This window comes from Stegastes partitus, unplaced genomic scaffold, assembly GCF_000690725.1.
Source record: "Stegastes partitus isolate 25-593 unplaced genomic scaffold, Stegastes_partitus-1.0.2 Scaffold89, whole genome shotgun sequence".
NCBI lineage: Eukaryota > Metazoa > Chordata > Actinopteri > Pomacentridae > Stegastes > Stegastes partitus.
The window spans coordinates 608,903-629,279 of NW_007577820.1; the positions used below are offsets into that span (position 1 = coordinate 608,903).

Here is a 20,377-nt window from a genome sequence, read left to right on the forward strand (position 1 = left end):
CCTGATCAGACGGATTAATACCCTGAATGGCATGGTGATGAATGTCAACGTTCACTCTGTGTTCACAGGTCGACGGCCACGTGGCCTCTGGACCCATCCAAAGACGAGAAGCAGGGCTGGAGGCACATCAGAATCAAACAGATGGGCAAGAACGCCAGCGGCCAGACGCACTACCTGTCGCTGTCTGGGCTGGAGCTGTATGGAACCGTGACCGCCGTCTGTGAGGACCAGCTGGGTGAGTACCCATCTGTCTGGTGACAGATGGAACTTTATGTTGACCCGTCTGAACCTCAAAACACACCAACAGGTCTGAGAGGCATGCTAACTTAAAAAGATGCCAAAATCACATATTTATCAGAAAACTGGAAAAAATACAAAAAATCATCTGGTTTTCAGATTTTTTGACAGTCTTTGAATGCATCAAATAACCAAACTTAGAATGGGGATACAGTCGTGACTCGATAATCCAACCCTGAACAATCCAGAACCTTGCTATCAGACAGGTTTTTAGGAAAAAACCAACAGAACCCATAAAAACAGCCTTAACATAGCGACAGCCTTGGATTCTGACTCTGACATGACGTTTCATGTCACCAATCAGGATAACGGCGTATTATCTGACTGAACAATCCCACAGATTGGCTACGTTCACACTGTAGGACTTGATGCTCAATGAGGATTTATTTGTGACTTCCTTCACATTTCCACTTAAATGCGACTTGTATGTGATCTGCTGTGTGAACTTCATACGACCCAAAAGTGTCTCGCATGTGCAGAAGAGGACACGACGACGTCACACGCAGCGAGCGTGCTCAGTGTTTACGGAAGCTTTAAATCTTGTGGATCTTAATGTAGATCTGTCACTGCTTCTTCTCTCTGCTGTTCTGCACATTTTAAATGTTTGTTTGTGGTCATTTTTAAACTCTGTGTCCTCCTCCTTCCTCAGGTAAAGCTGTGAAGGAGGCCGAGGCGAACCTCCGCCGCCAGCGCCGCCTGTTTCGCTCCCAGGTGATGAAGTACATCGTCCCGGGGGCTCGGGTGGTCCGAGGCATCGACTGGAAGTGGAGAGATCAGGACGGGAACCCGGCAGGAGAGGGAACGGTGACTGGAGAGGCTCACAACGGTAAGAAACGTCCAGAGACTATAGAATTAAGCAGTGACGCGTCTTTCATCCTGCAGCTGGACGACACGGCGGACTGACTGACCAGCTGCTGCTTTACCTGCTGCCACACATCTAATGTCTCTCTCTTATGATGTCGGCGGGAGTTCAGCTCCTCGTTTCTGACGTGAGCAGATGTTTGTGCCTGTAATCATCTGAACCTGGTTTTGTTTTTATTTGAGTCGTTTTGCAGAAAACACAGCAGGTTCCTGAACATCTCTACATTAACCTTTACTTCCTGTATTCACGACCTCCACCTGCTGAGGCCCATGCTATCTGCAGCTTGACTGTCTTTCCACAGAGAAAATAAACTCTATTTACTGTCAGCTGAGGAGGAGTCTGTATGTGAGAAGAGCTGCCAGTGACTGATTAGTCGGTCAGACTCTCTGCTTTTAGCTCAGCTGGTTTCGGGTTTTAGTTTTATTTTATCTGTGTCCAGACGTCTGCAGAATTAAAGTCAAACCCTTCAGTAAACTTTATAAAGTGCATTAAAGACAGAATACATGGGAGAAGCTTGTTAACGTTTAATAAGTGTTTGCTGGGAATCGGCTCCAAACCAACTGACTAAGAATAGAATAGAATAGAATAGATGGAAGAAGTTGTCAGTTTTTTCTGTATTTAGTTTAAAAAGTGGAGCGTAAACTGATTGAGGCGATCCTGTCTGTGGTGAATTCATCACCAAACAACAGGTTATCTAATTTTTTGACAAATTAGGCTTCGTGTTAATCAAGGTTTTACTCGGTTTGGACGATGTTTTCATGATTTTAGGCCTTCTTATTGTTGTTTTCGAGTCATTTTGAAGAAGCTGTTGTCATTGCAGATGGATTTTTTTTTGTCAATTTGGAAAATTTTTGAGTCATTTACAACAATTCAGTTTGTCCAAAATGTAAAATAGTAGTTCTGTTTTCAACTGGACCACACATCAGGTTCTGCTGTTGTTAGAGCCTCAACAGTTGAAACGTCGACCAAAGACTGGACTTAAGTAGAAACATGGATCCATCTGTGTATGAACACCTGCAGGAACTTTCTGGAGACACTTGCTGCACAGTTGATCTACTTATAAACACTAATAATTACACATTTGGCCCCAATTTAATTTATATTTCTGCACATGCAGTTTTTCTGAGGATGTAAATACCGAACTTCTGAGATGTGAAATTCTCAACATTCAGTCAAAACGTTTGACAGAACTTTAGTTTTGGATCCGAAACAACTAAACTGATCAAAATCTGAGACAGCGGATCAACACACGTCCTGAACTCTGCCTGAATCACACACACTGACCCGTTGATCATCTAAACGTGAGATCAGGCGTCCTGTCTGAGGAGAGAATGAGGAGCTTTGTTAAAATGACTTTTCTTTACAGGATTTCTCCAAAACTTTTCAACTGATTTCAGTGTTTTTGTTTGTGTTTTGGGCTGAGAAACTCCACATTAAACCTGGAAGATGAGATTTAAATCAGAGCCGCGTATATTCATCAAACACCCACCACCTCTTCCTCCTCCTCCTCTTCCTCCTCCTCTTCCTCCTCCTCCTCCTCCTCCTCCTCTTCTTCCTCCTCTCCTCGCCTCTCGCTCCTCCTGTTGTTTCTGTGTTTTCACTGATACCTGATGTTCTGTCAGCGAGCTGAGACGCCACCGTCGATTATCATTTTTGTAAAATCACCACAAAGCAGGACGACGTTGACTGTTGAGTTTAATTTCTTCCTTTTGTGGCTTTGACGCTTTGCATTTGCCAGAAATATTTTCTACTTTTGCTTTGATTGTCATTTTCTGTGACCGTGTTCATATTTTTCTCTCTCGTCGCTCCACCTGCACCACAGACCTCCACCATTGGAGTTTAAAACCTCGTGTTGTCCTTCAAAGTCACAGTGAAGCAGCTTGTATCAGGCGTTTCATCACATTTCACTATTTATTTAGACTTTTACAGAAATAAATACAAAGCAGCAAAAACAAAGTCCCTGAAAATTCATAATTACTTCAATACATTTTTTTAAAAATTGAAATCTTCTTCTCCTTCATATCAAACACACAATACAAATAAACAGGAATACGAATAGGCACGTTTAATATTCGACTAACTTCAGCTTTATAATTACACAAAATCACTCGTAGAGCATAATTTATCTGTTTTTAAGAGTTACCTAATGTTTTTTTGTGAATCTGGTACAAACACTTTATTTTTTGAGAACCGACTTGAATGACACTTGTAGAATTTAGTATTTTTAAATTCATTTTAATGTTCCAGTTGGTCAGAACCACGTGATGTGTTCACAGACTGTCGGGAAGTTCAACAATTCTTTCTGCCTTTCAAAATGCGAGTAGGTTTAGGTGTTCAAAAGGTTAAAGATGTAAGTAAAATAAATATAAAGTACATTTTTTTATTATGTTTTATTAAACCAAAAGCAGCAGAATTTGTCATAGTTGCTTTAAAATGCTGACAGTATTTGCATATTGATTTTCTGTCGCTCAGTTTAACTGATGGATCATTGAAGCTGTGCCCTAGGTCATTATTCTGTGTTTTATAGTACTGATGGCAGCAGCAGGTCTTCTCACTGTGACTTTAAGGGAACCTTTAGAGCTGCTGTGGTTCAGCGTGGAGCTGCTCTGACTGTAAGCTGCTTCTCTGCTGTCTGTCGACTCTCTCTACCACTCTGTCTCTCTCTCTGCCGGGTCTCTGACATCCATCCGTCCGTCTCCCTCCTATCTCTCTGTCCATCCAGGCTGGATTGATGTAACCTGGGATGCTGGCGGCTCTAACTCTTACCGTATGGGCGCTGAAGGGAAGTTTGACCTCAAGCTTGCTCCAGGGTACGACCCTGAGTCGGCTGCCACAGCGCCGTCACCCAAACCTGTCTCATCCACTGTTTCAGGCCCCGCCTCCTCCACGGTGGGACCCTCCGCGACGCCGGCGGCCAGCGGCGGCACCACCACCACTACGTCGTCCTCGTCCTCCTCCACCTCTTCGTCGTCGCAGCAGCAGTCATGGAGCAGCCTGGTGAAAAATAACTGTCCGGACAAGGGCGGGGCCTCGTCGCTGGGCGGAGCCAGCTCCTCCAGCAGGAAGGGCAGCAGCAGCTCTGTCTGCAGCGTCGCTTCCTCCTCTGACATCAGTCTGAGCTCCTCCGCCGGGCTGCCAGGCGCTGGCGGCCTGCGGCTGGAGAGGAGGGCCGAGGGACTGCTGCTGGACCAGGGCGTTGGGGTGGGCGGAGTCTCGGGAGGCGGGGTCGGCTCCGACGGACATCAGCAGGAGCCAATCGTTGTTCTGTCCTCCGCAGTAGAGGGCGGCTCAGGTTCAGCGTCCAGCTCCGGAACGCTGACCGCCGACGTGTCCGCCCCCGGAGACGAAGCCAGGAACAAGGACTCTTCCACGGCGACGGCCGCCACCGACCCGGCAACAGCCATCTCCATGGGACTGGTGAGCGTCAGCTCCCCCGATGTCAGCTCCGTGTCCGAGTCGTCCAGCAAGGACGCGCCCTCCCAGAGGCCGCTGTGCTCGGCAACCAACGCCCGGCTGTCGGTCAGCTCGCTGCTGGCCGCCGGCGCCCCCATGAGCTCCAGCGCCAGCGTGCCCAACCTGTCGTCCAGAGAAGCCAGCCTCATGGAGTCCTTCGTCCGCAGAGCGCCCAACATGTCGCGTACCAACGCAACCAACAACATGAACCTGAGCCGCAGCAGCAGCGACAACAACACCAACACGCTTGGCAGGAACGTCATGAGCACTGCCAGTGAGTACTAATACTGCATTAGCACTGCAGTACTACCATCAGCAGGCTAGTACTACACCAACACACCACTGTCCTCAAACACTGAGTAGTGGACACACAGTCACTGGGGTATGGATCAATACTTTAGGAGACCTTTAGACCTTGAACTGCTCTATATTCTAATACAGAGATGAGAGCTTTAGAGTCGTATTTATTGAATGGAGCAGGAGATGAACAGTAACCACAGAGGCTGTATTGGTGTTTCAGTAGATCAGGAACAATAGAAATAACAGGAGCTTTCTGTGAACAGTGTGACGTTAAAAACAAGTCATTCATGGATCAGCAGCAGCAGCGACGTTCTCCACGTCAGCTTAAGTAATCATAATAATGAAGTTACCTGGCTCGACGTGCTGCCTAATGAACAAGCTGAATTGCAGCTTTTGTGATTTACTAATTGCATTGTTTCAGATTTGAGCTCGATTAATTGTTGACCCCTCCATCGTACTAATACTGCATTATTACTGCAATGCTACCGCAGGCAGAGGAGCACCACACAAACATACTGCTGTCCTGTAACTTCATCAGTACTTCACTACAACACGTATACTGCAGTACTGCTGTACTGCCACATGTTTACATTTCAGTATTTAGAACACATGCATGTGTCTCTCTCAATAAACACAGGATTTTAGTGTTTTCCTTCACATAAAGACGTTTTAAACTGAGAAGAGAAACAAGCTGGTGCCTAAAAATTAACCAGAACGCAAGAGATTTAAATGTTTCATGCTCAAAATGTGTAGACCCCTAATGAATGTTCCAACTACATCTACGCCTACAGAGGTCATGTGGTCAGTCACAAGAGAGGAGCAGGTTCATTGATACGGAGAATAAAACAGTAGAATTTGTTAGTGTCCCCAAGGTTGATCCAGCAGCTGAACAGCTCACCTGAAGAAGGTCCTCCACAGTGAATCTGGAGACCGGTAGCTCTGTAGAGAGTTGCTGGGCGAACAGCATGAGCAGCCTCCCGCCAATCAGCAGCCGTTTCCCAGTCAGCTGATTGCACCATAACGAGCTTCACCTGCCGCTTCGTCTCCGGTGTCTGACCGACTAACCGCCATCTGTTTGTTTGTTTGTTTGTTTGTTTGCAGCTTCTCCTCTCATGGGCGCTCAGAGCTTTCCTAACCTCACCACCACTGGCACCACCTCCACCGTTACCATGTCAACCTCCATAGTAACCAGCAGCAATAACGTAGCCACGGCCACCACCGGTCTGTCGGTGGGACAGTTGCTAAGCAACACCCTGACGACCAGCCTGACGTCCACGTCCAGCGAGAGCGACACGGGTCAGGAGGCAGAGTTCTCGCTCTATGGTTTGTGACGGCACGCACACACACACACACACACACACACTGTAACTCTCAGCCTGCTTCTGCTAACGTGCTGCTAAATCGAAGCTCCAGTGTGGTAACAGTTTCACTTTAATAACATCTCAGTAGATTACTTTCTGTCTGTAAAGTATTTTTTCTTTAAATTCACTGACAGAAAAATATTTTTATAGTTGGTGCATCAGAATATTCAGAGTTAATTCTGAGTCACTTTATGCGACTGTAGTCATGATCAGTCTGTGCACAGAAGAAAGGCAGTGAGTCTGTCACTGTATTTGACCAACATCTTGCGTTTTCCCATTATTCCGGCTCATTTGATACCAAAAATGATCATTAGACTGAGTGAACAAAACCCCAATTAACAAAACTGACAAAAAAAAATCTGATATTACACGAGATATTGTATTCTTCTCATTTGGTACTGGCTAAAACCTTTTTGAGTCACACCAAAAATGTTTAAAGGTGGAACTTTGAGACTACATTTACATTTATAAAATCTGTTATTTTTCCTTTACAGAGTTCCTATCAGGACATGTGTTGTACTTTATAAACAGTTTAAAGCCTCTGAATGTCGGTTGACCATCCTGGATGCACGTCGAATCCAGAACTCGGTTCTTACACGGTTTGACCCACATCCTGTCCTCTGTGTGTCTCTGCAGACTTCCTGGATAGCTGCCGTGCCAACACTCTGTTGGCCGAGCTGGACGACGAGGAGGATCTCCCAGAGCCCGATGACGATGATGACGAGAACGAAGACGACAATCAGGAGGACCAGGAGTACGAGGAGGTGCTGGTACGTAAGCCGACCTCTGTTTGGTGACCGGGTTGGTTCTCAGACAGAAAACGACACCAGATCTCATCTCACTCATGTTAAACTCCATCTCAGAGGTCTGTGCTTGATGATGATGATGATGACGATGTGTTGTCCTGCAGGAGGAAGAGGAGTACGAGACCAAAGGAGGACGCAGGAGGACCTGGGACGATGACTTTGTCCTGAAGAGGCAGTTCTCTGCTCTGGTTCCTGCGTTTGACCCCCGACCAGGAAGAACCAACGTCCAGCAGACCACCGACCTGGAGATCCCCCCGCCAGGTACAACACACACACACACACACACACACAATACAACAACATCAGAGTGAGCCCTTCTCCCATCGGTCACCACAGCCTCAGGCGGGAGAGGCCGTTCATCTCCCCATTGGTCAGTTTTGATAAGACGCCCACTGTCAGTCGCTCAACAGCGGCCAATCAGGTTACAGCACCTGTGGAACATTCTGGAATTACGAAAAGGAAAAGAAAAAGGAACAAAAAAAGAAGAATGGTGATGAACAGGGAGGTCGGCCAATCAGGCGGTTGTGTTTGTCCTGAACCCTCGTCTCGTTGTTCTTTTGAACGTCTGCATTAAGCTGCTTAAACTGAAAACACTGTTTATGTGCTGAACAACAGGCAGAGTTTCAGCTCATATCTATCACATTTGCATTAAGATTTCTATCATCTGATTAGTCGGCACGAGGACTAAATATAAAAGTGCTGTACTGTGTTTTTACAAGAGGTTTCCTATGGAGGCAACAACAAAACCGCAGCAGAAGAAAACCTTTTCTTGTTTCTGATTCCTTCTATTTTAAACACATCGTTTAGCGAAGCTTTGAGAAGCTTTGAGAAGCTTTGAGAAAATCCCACCTCGAGCCGTGTTTGTCATTTTCTAGAAAATGAAGCCAACTTTTGAAAAGCTGCAGAAATTGGTTGAAATGTGAACTTGTTGAAGAGCAAACGTGACTGCGTTGTGTTGTCAGCAGGTGGCGCTGTAGGCTGCAAAAGTTTCTTCAAGTTTAGCCTTTTCAATGAATAGTTTTTAATATGATGATTCAAAGTGTTTATAAAAGTACGTCATGGAAACACAGCAGCTGTAAACTGGGAGCAATTTGCATTTTCTTCAAAGGATTTTCTCTAAAACAGAAAAAAAACATTTCCAGAGCTTGAGTGAAAACCAGCTGCAGTTGTTGCTGTCGTGCTTGTTCTGTGTTTATTTTGAGGAGGAACTAAACTGATAAAGTGATATGACAGCGTTTCATTCAGATTTACAGTCTGGACGCCTGAAACCCAGACAAAGGTTCCATCATCTGTCTGAGCCAAAACCAAAGCCAAGAGCAGAAACTACATCTGCAAGAAGTCCCGGATTCAGAAGCTCCAGAAACTCAGCACTCTGATTACTGCTGGTCTGATAACTGTAATTTCTGGGGCTGTTTTAGATCATTTATGTCTTAGTAATAAAGAGGAAATCCTGTTTTTACTTCAGAAGTTAAAAAGGCTCAAATAAAACTGAGTAAAAACAAAACATCCAACCAGAACGTGAATATTTGAACGGTTTGACATGTGCAGCTGCTTCGCTCACGTCAGATGCCTTCAGCTGGATTCAGCGTTTCATTAACCGTTCGTTTCTCCTCTCGTCTGGTTCAGGAACTCCTCGATCGGAGGTCCAGGAGGAGGTGGAATGTGCTCCGTCTCCCCACCTCGCTCTCACCCTGAAGGTACTGTCATGATCCATCACGGCTCGAATGTCCTCCAGAGGCTTATTTTTAGATTCTGAACTGTTTCAGAATCACACAGAAATAACTGATTATTGTGTAGTTTGTATGTTTTAAATAAGAAAATCAGGAGCTCAGAGGAACCAGCAGGTTTTCACATGTTTAGTTTCAGTCGTTTCTCTCATCCTTCACACCTGCCTCATGAAATAGAAGTAATAGACTTAAAAATAGAGAAACCAATGAGATCATTTAAAGTATAAAACTCCAGCGTGCGTTCTGATTGGCTGTTTGTGTCCAGGTGGCCGGACTCGGTACGACCCGAGAGGTGGAGCTTCCTCTGTCCAACTACAAGTCCACCATCTTCTACTACGTCCAGCGGCTGCTGCAGCTTTCCTGCAACGGCGCTGTAAAGACGGACAAACTGCGGCGCATCTGGGAGCCGACGTACACGTAAGGAAGGGGGCGGAGTCAGAAGGTAGCGGCTCCGTTACACCTGACAGGTGTTTAACTGTTTCCTTTGTCTCCTGCAGGATAATGTACAGAGAGCTGAAGGACTCGGATAAAGAGAAGGAGAGCGGCAAGATGGTGAGTTAAAGCATCACAACACGGAAGTTCTGGTCCGATCTCAGTCACACAGCTGCTGTAGAGGACGATCAGTAATCATCAGTAGTCTCCCAATAACCAGTCAGAACCATCCTGAATGAAAACACCTTCACAGTCTGTGATGATGTCGATCTGAGCTCTGATCTGTCTCTTCAGGATTTCTGTGAACACGGCGTCGGTGTCGGCGGTCGATCTGGCGGTCTGAGTCCCAGCTCGGTTTCAGCCAATCAGAGCAGCGAGATTCTGGGCGGAGCCAGAGAGGCGGCACAGGCGAAGGCGGGCTGCAGCCAGAACGCCTGCGGGGTCGAGGACGTCCTGCAGCTGCTGCGAATCCTTTACATCATCGGAGGAGACTCCGCCTCCAACGCACGAACGCTGCAGGAGGGTACGGACACACAGAAACACACACACACACACACACACACACACACAGAAACACAGTTCAGCTGCTGGAATCAACAAATGATTATTTGTACTTTATTCCATGTGTGACCCTTGGCTTCACTAAACCCCCTTAATTCTAATTATTATAACAGAATATGACGTAGCTGTGAGCAGCCCGTCAGTAAAGCACAGCTGTGATAAGATAAAACAAACTGCATTAATAGAACTTAGTGTTTGTGTTTTGTATATTAAACATGGAGACTTGAACAGCTATTTCTTGTACACGTTACTGTTTACTGAGTTAGACCTGCTCACAGAGAGAAGCAGTCAGTGTGAACACGAGGCCTGGCTGTGTGTGCAGCTGTTCTCAACGTGTCGTTTGTTTGCAGACGTGGACGAGCTGCAGTTCAACGCGTCTCCAGAAGAATTCACCAGCAAGAAGATCACGACCAAGATCCTGCAGCAGATCGAGGTCAGTCTGATGTTGTTACGGCTTCTGTGAAGGAACAGAACAGAACACTGAATCAGGTTCTCTGTTCTGTTTCTGCAGGACCAGCTGTAGCCTCCGTATTTAACCTGCTCATGTGTTGTTATTCCAGGAGCCTCTGGCGCTCGCCAGCGGCGCTCTGCCCGACTGGTGTGAGCAGCTCACCTCCAAGTGTCCTTTCCTGATCCCCTTCGAGACCCGACAGCTCTACTTCACCTGCACCGCCTTCGGAGCCTCCAGGTGAGTCTGAAGGAGCCTCGTGATTGGCCGAGCCTCGTGATTGGCCACGCCTCAGTGAGCAGAGGTCTGACCTGGTGTGTGTGTGTGTGTGTGTGTGCGTGTGTGTGTGTGCGCAGGGCGATCGTGTGGCTCCAGAACCGGCGGGAGGCGACCATGGAGCGGTCCCGGCCGTCCACCACGGTGCGGCGGGACGATCCCGGAGAGTTCAGGGTGGGTCGGCTCAAACATGAGCGGGTCAAAGTCCCCCGAGGAGACGCCATGATGGAGTGGGCAGAGTCTGTGATGCAGATCCACGCTGACAGGAAGTCCGTGCTGGAGGTGAGATGTGTTTAGTGGCGTCACTGTTTCACCGTGCTGGACGGGTCTTCTCCTCTGTTCACTGGTTCTGAGCCGGGCTGCTTTTATCTGATTGGTTCTGTGGCTCTCAGGCACACCAAGGAGCTCAGAAGGAGTCGTTTCTACAGAATTTGCTGCAAATCAGTTTATTTTTTGTGAATTTCTAAATGAGACTAAAGTGATTCAGTTGATTTTACAAACTGAATCTCATGAATTGATGAAGGACTGTTGAAAACCCAACAGTTGGTTCTGTTTTTACAGTTCAGAGATTTTTTTTAGAAGGTTTTCAAGGTTTCGGTCCAGACGGTTGAAGGTGTGTTTGGATCTTTCACACACATGTGTCGGTGTGTTTCAGCACGTTGAGTTTCTCTCTGATAATCAGAGACCAGATGAACACATGAAGTCATGGCTGTCAGTCCTCCTGCTGCTTCTGGACGTCTCTGATTTGATTTCTGATTATTGTTCTGGTTTTACAGAAACACTCTGTGTATCAGAGCAGTGTTTGTTATGTGGTGTTCTGACTCTGTGTTTGTATCCAGGTGGAGTTTCAAGGCGAGGAGGGAACCGGTCTCGGTCCGACTCTGGAGTTCTATGCTCTGGTGGCTGCAGAGTTTCAGAGAACCTCGTTGGGAATCTGGTTGTGTGACGACGACTTCCCCGACGACGAATCCCGACAGGTCAGACCCAGAAACACACAAAGATACGGGTCGGGTTTAAATTCTCAGCAGCTTCTTTTTATGTCGACATGAAGGAGATGAAATTTTTCCGAGTGTCATCTGAGAACTAAACACGTGACGGTTTAATGTCTGAACGGTGGCAGCAGGACTCTTCAGACTCTAACAGTCTCAATACAACCTTGTAAACTTTGATTAATAAATCCTGGGATCTCAGGAGGATCTTTAAGATGTGAGAATGAACTCAGTGAAGCATAAAACCTGAAATATAAGATTATAATAATAGTAATAATAATAATTAATCAGATTTATAAAGGGCTTTTCTAGACACTCAAAGACGCTTTACACTGTCAATTATTCATTCACACACATTCATTCTGGTGGTAGCTACGATTGTAGCCACAGCTGCCCTGGGGCAAACTGACAGAGACGTGGCTGCCATTTTGCGCCTACGGCCTCTCCGACCACCACCTCAAACAATCCATTCATACGCATTCACACCAGGCAAGGTGGGTGAAGTGTCTTGCCTAAGGACACAACGACCATGAAACGGGTTACAGGGCGGAATCGAACCGCCGACCTTCCGATCATCGACCGACTCGCTCTACCACCTGAGCCACAGCCACATCCTATTGTCTTCTGCCTTAAAAAAGGTTTATCTCAGAAAGTATTGAACATATTTTCCATCTAAAGTCTCACAGGAATCTTCATAAATGTCCATTTATCAAAGCCGTAGATGCTCTGGTTCAGTTTGGGGCTTTAAAGTGGAACCAAATATAACCCAGAAAACATCTTCTGTGATTCGTTGTCGGATCGACTTTCAATGTATGAAAACAGAACTTGATGAAGGGAATTTAAAAAGCAAATAAAAACCTTGTAAAGTGTTTCATATGTCAGGCTAAAACTTCAGAGTTACCGTTTCAAATATTCAGTTTATGACTAAAAAGTTTTCAGTCAATCAGATGTTTGAGCAGAAGAATGAGAGATTTAATTTTAGTGGATTAAATAACCAGCTGCCACGAGCAGGTGACTCCTGACCTGAGCCCATCACCTGAGCCCAGTCCTGTTTCCTGTTCCAGGTGGACCTGGGCGGCGGCCTCAAGCCTCCAGGGTTCTACGTGCAGCGCTCCTGCGGCCTGTTCCCGGCGCCGTTCCCTCAGGACAGTGAGGAGCTGGAGCGGATCACCAAGCTCTTCCACTTCCTCGGCGTCTTCTTGGCCAAGTGCATCCAGGACAACCGGCTGGTGGACCTGCCGGTGTCGCAGCCCTTCTTCAAGCTGCTCTGCATGGGCGACATCAAGTCCAACATGAGCAAGCTGCTGTACCAGTCGCGCAGCTCGCCGCAGGGCCACGACGCCGACCGCACCCACCTGCAGCCCTTCCTGCTGCTGTCCGAGGTCCAGTCGGAGGCGTCCACCGAGGAGAGCCAGGAGACCTATTCAGTGGGCAGCTTCGACGAGGACTCCAAGTCCGAGTTCATCATGGACCCGCCCAAACCCAAACCGCCCGCCTGGTACCATGGCATCCTGACCTGGGACGACTTCCAGCTGGTCAACCCGCACAGGTCAGTCTGGTTCTGATCTGGATCAGGGTTTATCTCCTCAACAGGAGCTCAGACAGAAAACACGACAATGTTTCTGTCGCTGCTGGAAAAAAGAAACTCCTGAACAGAAAACTCACCACCTTGTTTCCTCTTCCTCCCTCCTTACCTCCTTACCTCCCTCTCTCTCTTCCCTCCCTCCTCACCTTCCTCCCTCCCTCCCTGCTCACCTCCTCCTCTCTCCTTACCTTCCTCCGCCCTCCTCACCCCCCTTCTTCCTTACCTCCCTCCTCCTCCCTCGTTACCTTCCTTCTTACCTCCCTCCCTCCTTGCCTTCCTCCCTCCCTCCTTACCTTCCTTGTTACCTTCCTCCTGCAGGGCGAGCTTCCTGAAGGAGGTCAAGGAGCTGGCGGTGAAGCGGCGCCAGATCCTGTCCAGCAAGAGTCTGTCTGAGGACGAGAAGAACACCCGACTACAGGACCTGATGCTGAGGAACCCGCTGGGCTCCGGACCTCCGCTCAGCATCGAGGATCTCGGGTAAAGCTCTGAGGAGACCTGCTGGTTTCCATGGCAACATGACAGACTGGATCAGACAGAGAGCAGATGGTTTCTGTCCATGTTCAGCACAAACTGATTAACTGAACCGTCTGTCTGTCTGCAGGTTGAACTTCCAGTTCTGTCCGTCCTCCAAGGTCCACGGGTTCTCTGCAGTGGACCTGAAGCCCAACGGAGACGACGAGGTAACAGCAGGAGACAGTCACGATGAGTTCAGGGTCAGGTTGAAGATCAGCTGATTGAGGCTGTTGTTGTTCCAGATGGTGACCATGGAGAACGCTGAGGAGTACGTGGAGCTCATGTTCGACTTCTGCATGCACACGGGCATCCAGAAGCAGATGGAGGCCTTCAGAGGTGACGCAGCACCACACATACGCACACTGAACACACAATAACTACAAACAATAAGTACACACTGAAAACACAACAACGTGAACTCACCTCTTTTTTCGTTTCATCATGTGTCTCAGTATGAACCGACTGATTTTGTTTCTTTCTTTATTATTTTCTTTGTTCCGTTCTGACACGTTTCCTGGTTTTGGTCTTTGTTCATTCTGGATTTTAAGACATTTTCTGAGTTTCTTGTTTTTCTGATGGTTTTCTAAATGTTCTTGTTTCTGTAACAAAACGTTTGTGTCTAATGAGATGAACGTTGTCATGTTTCTGAGCATTCGACTCGATGAGGTCGTTTACTTCTCAATTCTGAGATTTGTTTTGCTTTTGTGAGAATCTAAAACGTGATTTTCTAACGACGTCTTCATGTTGCGCTGCTTCAGGTCCGTTTATCCGGGTTTCATCCGAACTCTCTGTCTCGTTCTAACTCGTGTCGTTGAGTCGTTTCTGCTCCGTGACCTGTATCATAACTCGGATGATGACTCGTGTTTCGTGTCCTCAGAGGGATTCAACCGAGTGTTCCCGATGGAGAAGCTGAGCTCCTTCAGCCACAAAGAGGTCCAGATGATCCTCTGTGGCAACCAATCACCTTCCTGGACCGCTGATGACATCATCAACTACACCGAACCAAAGCTCGGTTACACCAGAGACAGGTAGGGCGTCACTCACCTGGTGGTAGCCTTTCAAAATAAAAGCTGGGTCGTGTCTGACGTGAACTCTCCACTTCCTGTCTGCCAGCCCCGGCTTCCTGCGGTTTGTGCGGGTGCTTTGCGGGATGTCATCTGACGAGAGGAAGGCCTTCCTGCAGTTCACCACCGGCTGCTCCACGCTGCCCCCCGGAGGCCTGGCCAACCTGCACCCCCGCCTCACCATCGTCCGCAAGGTAAGCAGCTTTCTGATTGGCCCCGAGCGCCTCTGTGACGAGTGTCTGTGATCTGATTGGCTGCTGCCCCCCCCCCCTCAGGTGGACGCCACCGACTCGAGCTACCCATCGGTGAACACCTGCGTCCACTACCTGAAGCTGCCCGAGTACTCGTCCGAGGACATCATGAGGGAGCGACTGTTAGCCGCCACCATGGAGAAAGGCTTTCACCTGAACTGAGCTCCGCCCGCCGCCGCCGCCACACTGAGCATGCTCCAAAAACATCTGTCCGTCTGCCGCGAGATCGACGGATCAGCCAGCCAATCAAACCAGCCGACGGACAGACAGACAGACGGACGGACGGACCGGCCGCTGGAGGAGGAGGAGGAGCCTCATCTTCATCAGCAGCAGCTTCATCCTCCTCATCCTCCTGCTGCAGGCTGCTGTGTGTGTGTGTGTGTGTGTGTGTGTGAGAGTGTGTGTGTGTGTGTCCTCCTCTTCCTCCTCCTCTTCGTCTGGTTAGTGCCTGGTTTGACTCGTAGCTTCTGTTTCCTCCTCGTGCTTCTTCTTCCTCTGTTCGTTTTTAGTTCTTCTTTTATTGCTTTCCGTTTCGTGTGCGTGCGACAGTTTTCGGTTGTTTTTTTTTTTTTTTCTGGCCGCCGTCGAGGTCGAAGGTCAGCGAGTTTGTTGTTTCTTTTACGATGAAGCTATAGAGACAAAAACACTGGTCGTGTGCGAGGCACATCTGAAGAGAAAACGAGATAAAAAGTCCGAAGCTCTGCTCTCCCTGTATTTTCTTTGTATATTATAAACATTTATTTAACTCAAGTTGCAGTTTGAGGTAAACAGATATTTTCAAATGTGTATGCTCCAAAAAATAATCATTAAAATGTTTGCAAAGTATGAAGTAAACTCTGAGTCCTGTGGTCTGTGAAGGGGAGTCACAAGAACCGGTTCAGGGTTTCTAACAGGAAGGGACTTTTATTTTGAAGGTAAGAATGTCTTCACATGAAGAACAGACACTTTATTTTTGTTAACACTTAAAAAAAGTTTCAGACATTTTGGAGAATCCTGTTCTTCTGGTTTTATGGTCGTATACATTTTAAACTTTGCTAATATATTTTGGATTTTTTATTTATTTTTTTTAATTTGGTAATATAATTTGATGTCAGAATAAACTTTGGCCATTTTCATATTTTTATTTTTTTGTGTGATTTTTGACAATTTCGTTCTGTTCAGGTATTTAGACATTTTATTTTAATACTTTTAAAGTACTTTTTAGACGTTTAATTTCTGTTTTTCATCCTTTATTACAGTAGAAACTTAAATTTGACAAATCTGGGAATTTTTTATTTTTTTTACTGAAAAGTCATCTGGGCATCTGATACGTTTTTGTTTGTAATTTTTAGTATTTTTTTGGTCAAGTTTATTATTTAATATAAATATTTTTGATCGTTTTATTGATCAGCGTCACAGATGTTATTTTCAGTCGACGGCTCCTGAACTTCTCAACTGAAGAGATTTCAGAGGTCAAAGGTCACTGAACTCTACAAACGCTTCTGTTTTTTATGGTAACTTTTATTCTTCAGACATTTTATTTTGACGGTTCTGTGGCTTTACATCCAAATCGGCTCTGAAGGCGACGTTATTCAGAGAAGAATTATTTACAGGAAGAAACCAGAAGAAGAAACGAAACCCGTTCTGATGTTCAGTTTTTGTCGTTAACAGATGACTGAGAATCACAGAAATAAACAATCACCCATCAGAACTTCTGCTGGATCATTTTTAGACATGGATCAATATATTGATCAGAGTTCGATTCAATGCGTCACAGTCTGTGACATCGCTTCCTGTGGACGTCAGCCGTCGGCCATCTTGTCGATGGCGGTGAGCGGCGCCAGGATGCGGCTCTTGTTGGTTTCCACGATGTGTCCATTCTGGATCATCTCGTCCAGGATGACGTGGACCCGGTCCAAGTTGAACATGATCTGATGATGTCACAGTGTCAAGAAAACAAACAAACAACAACAAAGCAGCTTTTCTATTCAAGTTTAACTCCAAAGTTGCATTAGTTCAGTTCTTTTGTCTCTTTGTGGTGGTTTTGTGTGTCTTTGTGGTTGTTTTGTGTCTCTTTGTGTTCCTTCCATCCCTACATGTAGCATTAGCATGTTGCTAACAGAGCATTAAAGGATACGTCCAGTTCACTCTGTTGGGACACAAACAGACACACAACGATTAAAACCGAATATTCACAAGTCGACAAACAACAGTTCTACCTTCCTGCTGGACAACAACCTGTCTTCATTTTGTACGTTAACGGAAGACTGATCATTAAGTTTTTTTTAACTCTCAGCTTTCTGCTTCTCAAATCTGATCTGATGATGAACTGAACATCGTCAGTTTGAGACTTTTGGTCAAACAAAAGCATTTATTTGCAGATGTGAGACTGTTTTTTGGCTTTTAAAAAAAAAAAAAGAAATATAACCAGAACCAGCTAACAGTTAATTATTGACTAATTAATCCTGGAAATAATCTCTGATATGAATGAACTCGTAATCAGCAGCTGAACCTGATGTTAAACTGAACCCTCTCGCTTCAGGTTCATAAACGCTTTTACTGAAACGACAGAAAGCTTTTCTGACTGAAGCAGCTGCAGAACTCAGGTCACTTAGGAGCCAGAAACAATGAGAACATTTTGAGATATTTTGGTTGTTTATCACATAAAAAAAGTTTTAAATAGAATTTGTTGGCTTCTGCTGCACCTGAACTCACCACACGGCTGAAGTATTTATCCAGAACCTCCACGAAGTTGTGAACCAGCTCGTAAATGGACAGTTCGTTCTGTGGAGGAGACACAAACGCTGAGCTGCTGTTTGATCGATCGGCTGCTGTTTGATCGATCGGCTGCTGTTTGATCGATCGGTTGCTGTTTGATCGATCGGTTGCAGACTCACCTCGCTGTCTGTGACTCCCACCACGATGTAGAGGGCCGCGTACTGCCGATACACCAGCCTGAAGTCTTTATACTCGACAAAGGAGCACTGAAAGCACAGAGGTTGGGTTAAGGAGCAGCTTGATGATTTAAAGATTTAAACCTGGTGGTGCGTTCACTGACACTTGGTACCTGGTCCTTCTTGCGGCTCAGGCAGCAGCAGACCACGTGTCTTTCTGTGGTTGTTTTGTGTCTTTGTGTGGTTGTTTAGTGTCTTTTTGTTGGTATAATTTGCTGGTATAATTTAAACCTGGCGGTGCGTTTACTGACACTCCGTACCTGCAGACGTTAACGGAGCAGCTGGTATAATTTAAACCTGGTGGTGCGTTCACTAACAGCCCGTACCTGGTCCTTCTTGCGGCTCAGGCAGCAGCGGACCACGTCGGCCTCCAGCGCCGCCCTCCGGTTCAGCTCCACCGACTCGTAGTACCGGGACAGCCGGGTCTGGCCCTGCCGGTTCACCATCAGCACGAACTTGATCATCGCTGCAGAAACAGGCAGAGGAGATGTTTGAACCTGAACTATGTCTTCAGCTGCTCCACTACACAGTAGAATGATTAAAACTGTCAGTTATCAAAGAAAACTCTTTAAAAGCTGATTAAAGGATCAACTTTCCAACAGTCCTTGAACTACTCATTTGTGACACCTGGTTCCATCAACAAACAGAAACTAATCTGAGTTTAAAATCAGAATAATTGATCAAAATCACTTCATTCTCGCGTCTTATGTTTCAAAAAAGCCAGATTCTGTCCAACACTGAAGCCACTGATGTGACACCAGCAGTCACGTGATCACAGACCTCTCACATGAGCTGCAGGAAGTGTTTTCTTCAGAAATGTAAACAAACCAAACATCTCTGAGTTCTGTCTCCTCCTTCATGTGGTTCTGGTTCCACAGAGCTGCAGGTCTTTGTGTTGAAACATGAGACAGAAGATAAAAACACCCAGAACCTGTGACTGCGGCTGTAACCGCAGAATGTCCGAGGAGCACCTGAAGGCATCACACCTACACACGTTTCACTTTACCGGTGTCTAACCGATGAAAACGGCGCTTTAACGGTAGTTTAGCGCGTCCACGTGTCCGGTAAACAACAAACAAACTCTGTTTAACTCACCGGCGACTGTTAGCTTCTGTCTGCGGCTAAATGAGCTCCAACAAACCGGCTACAAACACCGAAACGAGCCGCCGTTAACGGGTTCTAATCCGGTTCTCATGACGTGCTGTTGTCGGTTCACAGTCTGGACGTTACCGTGACGCCGGAATTAATTGAAAAGATCAACAAATAAAGAAACGAGAAGCTTCAGTTTCTGATGATAAACAGCTAGCCGAGCCGTTAGCATCTCTCACGCATGCGCAGTAAGGCCCTCACGGGTGCGTTCAAGGTCAGAGTTTTACGTGATAAAAACTGAGACGCTCATTGAACAAAATAAAACAAAATTACGGAGATAAATATTACTGAGTGAAATCAGATCACACGAATAGAAAACACAGCAAACAAACAGTCACAAGATAAAGTTTAAGTTTATTTTATTTAACTGTATTTTTTTGCCTTTTCGTTTAACATTCAGCGAAAAATGGTCAAAACTGACTTAAAGGATTGACTTTAATCCTATAAAAGTAAGTAAAAGTCAAAGGGGTTCTTTTGTGTGTGTGTTTTTTAGTCTTGTATTTTTACTTGATGACGTTTACTTTTTGTCATCTAAGTCTGACTTGTTTCTGATGATCCTGACTTTCAACATGTTGGCATTTATGTCAAAATTCTGACTTTTTATCGGGTAGGTTGTACTTTTACTTTGAAAGTCAACATTTTATTAATCATTCCACTACTTCACATGTTATCTCATAGTTTTACTTTCTAACTTGTCTTTTTTTTTTTTTACTTATTATTTAAGCTTTTCTTGTATCTGATAATAGTGACTTGGCAAGTCAAGATTTTTCTTAATACATCAGTTTTGACTATTAATCTAATAATATTTAAATTTCCTAATTCGTAATTTTGACATTTTATTCTGGAAATTTTGCTTCTATCCCATAATTTTGACATTTCCTTCACATTTTTGACTTCTTATGTCGGAATACTGACTTTACAAGTCAAAATGTTTTACTCATGTCAAAGTTTTGACTTTTTTTGTAATATTTTTTTTTCTTAACTTGACTTTTTGTCATATACGTTTTACTTTTATCTAGTAATTTAACATTGACTGTGCAAGACAAAAATTCTGATATTTTATTTATCTGGTAACTTTGACGCCACGTGAGTCATGTAGTTACGAACTTTTATTATTATTCTTTTTTCACAGAAGGAAATGGATTTCCAGAATGAACACGATGTGATGGAGTTGTAGTTCTGATTTCGGACGTGTTCCCTGCGCATGAACGCTACATAATGTTGGTGGACGGCAGGATGGATGCTTCCCGGCATGCAGCGCGGCTGGCTTCTCCCTCAGACAGACAGGGGAGAGAGAGAGCAGTAATGGCGGCCGGTTAGCTCCACACACAAACACCGTCCGCATTCAGCCGCACTCACCGCAGCGCTCC

The 20,377-nt window shown here is 45.8% G+C and overlaps 2 protein-coding genes across 4 annotated transcripts in view; one reads left to right on the forward strand and one right to left on the reverse strand.

Annotated features, from left to right (window-relative positions):
• hectd1 (HECT domain containing 1) overlaps positions 1-15,259 on the forward strand; it is a 40,048-nt gene extending 24,789 nt beyond the window's left edge. For both annotated transcript variants that reach the window (XM_008277123.1, XM_008277124.1), the window contains exons 24-44: positions 69-235; positions 947-1,123; positions 3,882-4,886; positions 6,014-6,235; positions 6,910-7,043; positions 7,184-7,340; positions 8,706-8,776; positions 9,072-9,223; positions 9,304-9,358; positions 9,533-9,761; positions 10,150-10,232; positions 10,360-10,487; positions 10,604-10,805; positions 11,363-11,500; positions 12,577-13,061; positions 13,416-13,574; positions 13,699-13,777; positions 13,853-13,946; positions 14,488-14,638; positions 14,724-14,868; positions 14,950-15,259. In XM_008277123.1, the coding sequence (XP_008275345.1) occupies positions 69-235; positions 947-1,123; positions 3,882-4,886; positions 6,014-6,235; positions 6,910-7,043; positions 7,184-7,340; positions 8,706-8,776; positions 9,072-9,223; positions 9,304-9,358; positions 9,533-9,761; positions 10,150-10,232; positions 10,360-10,487; positions 10,604-10,805; positions 11,363-11,500; positions 12,577-13,061; positions 13,416-13,574; positions 13,699-13,777; positions 13,853-13,946; positions 14,488-14,638; positions 14,724-14,868; positions 14,950-15,087 (4,171 nt within the window). In that variant the 3' untranslated portion in view covers positions 15,088-15,259. The remainder of the gene's footprint in view (positions 1-68; positions 236-946; positions 1,124-3,881; positions 4,887-6,013; positions 6,236-6,909; positions 7,044-7,183; positions 7,341-8,705; positions 8,777-9,071; positions 9,224-9,303; positions 9,359-9,532; positions 9,762-10,149; positions 10,233-10,359; positions 10,488-10,603; positions 10,806-11,362; positions 11,501-12,576; positions 13,062-13,415; positions 13,575-13,698; positions 13,778-13,852; positions 13,947-14,487; positions 14,639-14,723; positions 14,869-14,949) is intronic.
• Positions 15,260-16,404: 1,145 nt separating this feature from the next.
• On the reverse strand, positions 16,405-20,368 carry ap4s1 (adaptor related protein complex 4 subunit sigma 1). 2 transcript variants are annotated; one of them, XM_008277127.1, is made up of 6 exons: positions 20,367-20,368; positions 18,185-18,324; positions 17,802-17,888; positions 17,620-17,688; positions 17,042-17,053; positions 16,405-16,835 (listed from the first exon to the last, which is right to left on the reverse strand). In XM_008277127.1, the coding sequence occupies exons 2-6, from the start codon at positions 18,320-18,322 to the stop codon at positions 16,707-16,709; spliced, it is 435 nt and encodes a 144-aa protein (XP_008275349.1). In that variant the 5' UTR covers positions 18,323-18,324; positions 20,367-20,368; the 3' UTR covers positions 16,405-16,706. The 2 variants fall into 2 exon arrangements, with proteins under 2 accessions (XP_008275349.1, XP_008275348.1); XM_008277126.1 differs by lacking the exon at positions 20,367-20,368 and adding an exon at positions 18,954-19,214.
• Positions 20,369-20,377: the final 9 nt, after the last annotated feature.

Excerpts from the sequence above, each read along its gene's own strand:
- ap4s1 (XM_008277127.1), bottom strand. The coding sequence starts at position 18,322 with ATGATCAAGTTCGTGCTGATGGTGAACCGGCAGGGCCAGACCCGGCTG. Across the intron at positions 17,889-18,184 it reads TGAGCCGCAAGAAGGACCAG|TGCTCCTTTGTCGAGTATAA; the intron begins GTACGGGCTGTT and ends CTGTGCTTTCAG. Across the intron at positions 17,689-17,801 it reads TGGGAGTCACAGACAGCGAG|AACGAACTGTCCATTTACGA; the intron begins GTGAGTCTGCAA and ends TCTCCTCCACAG.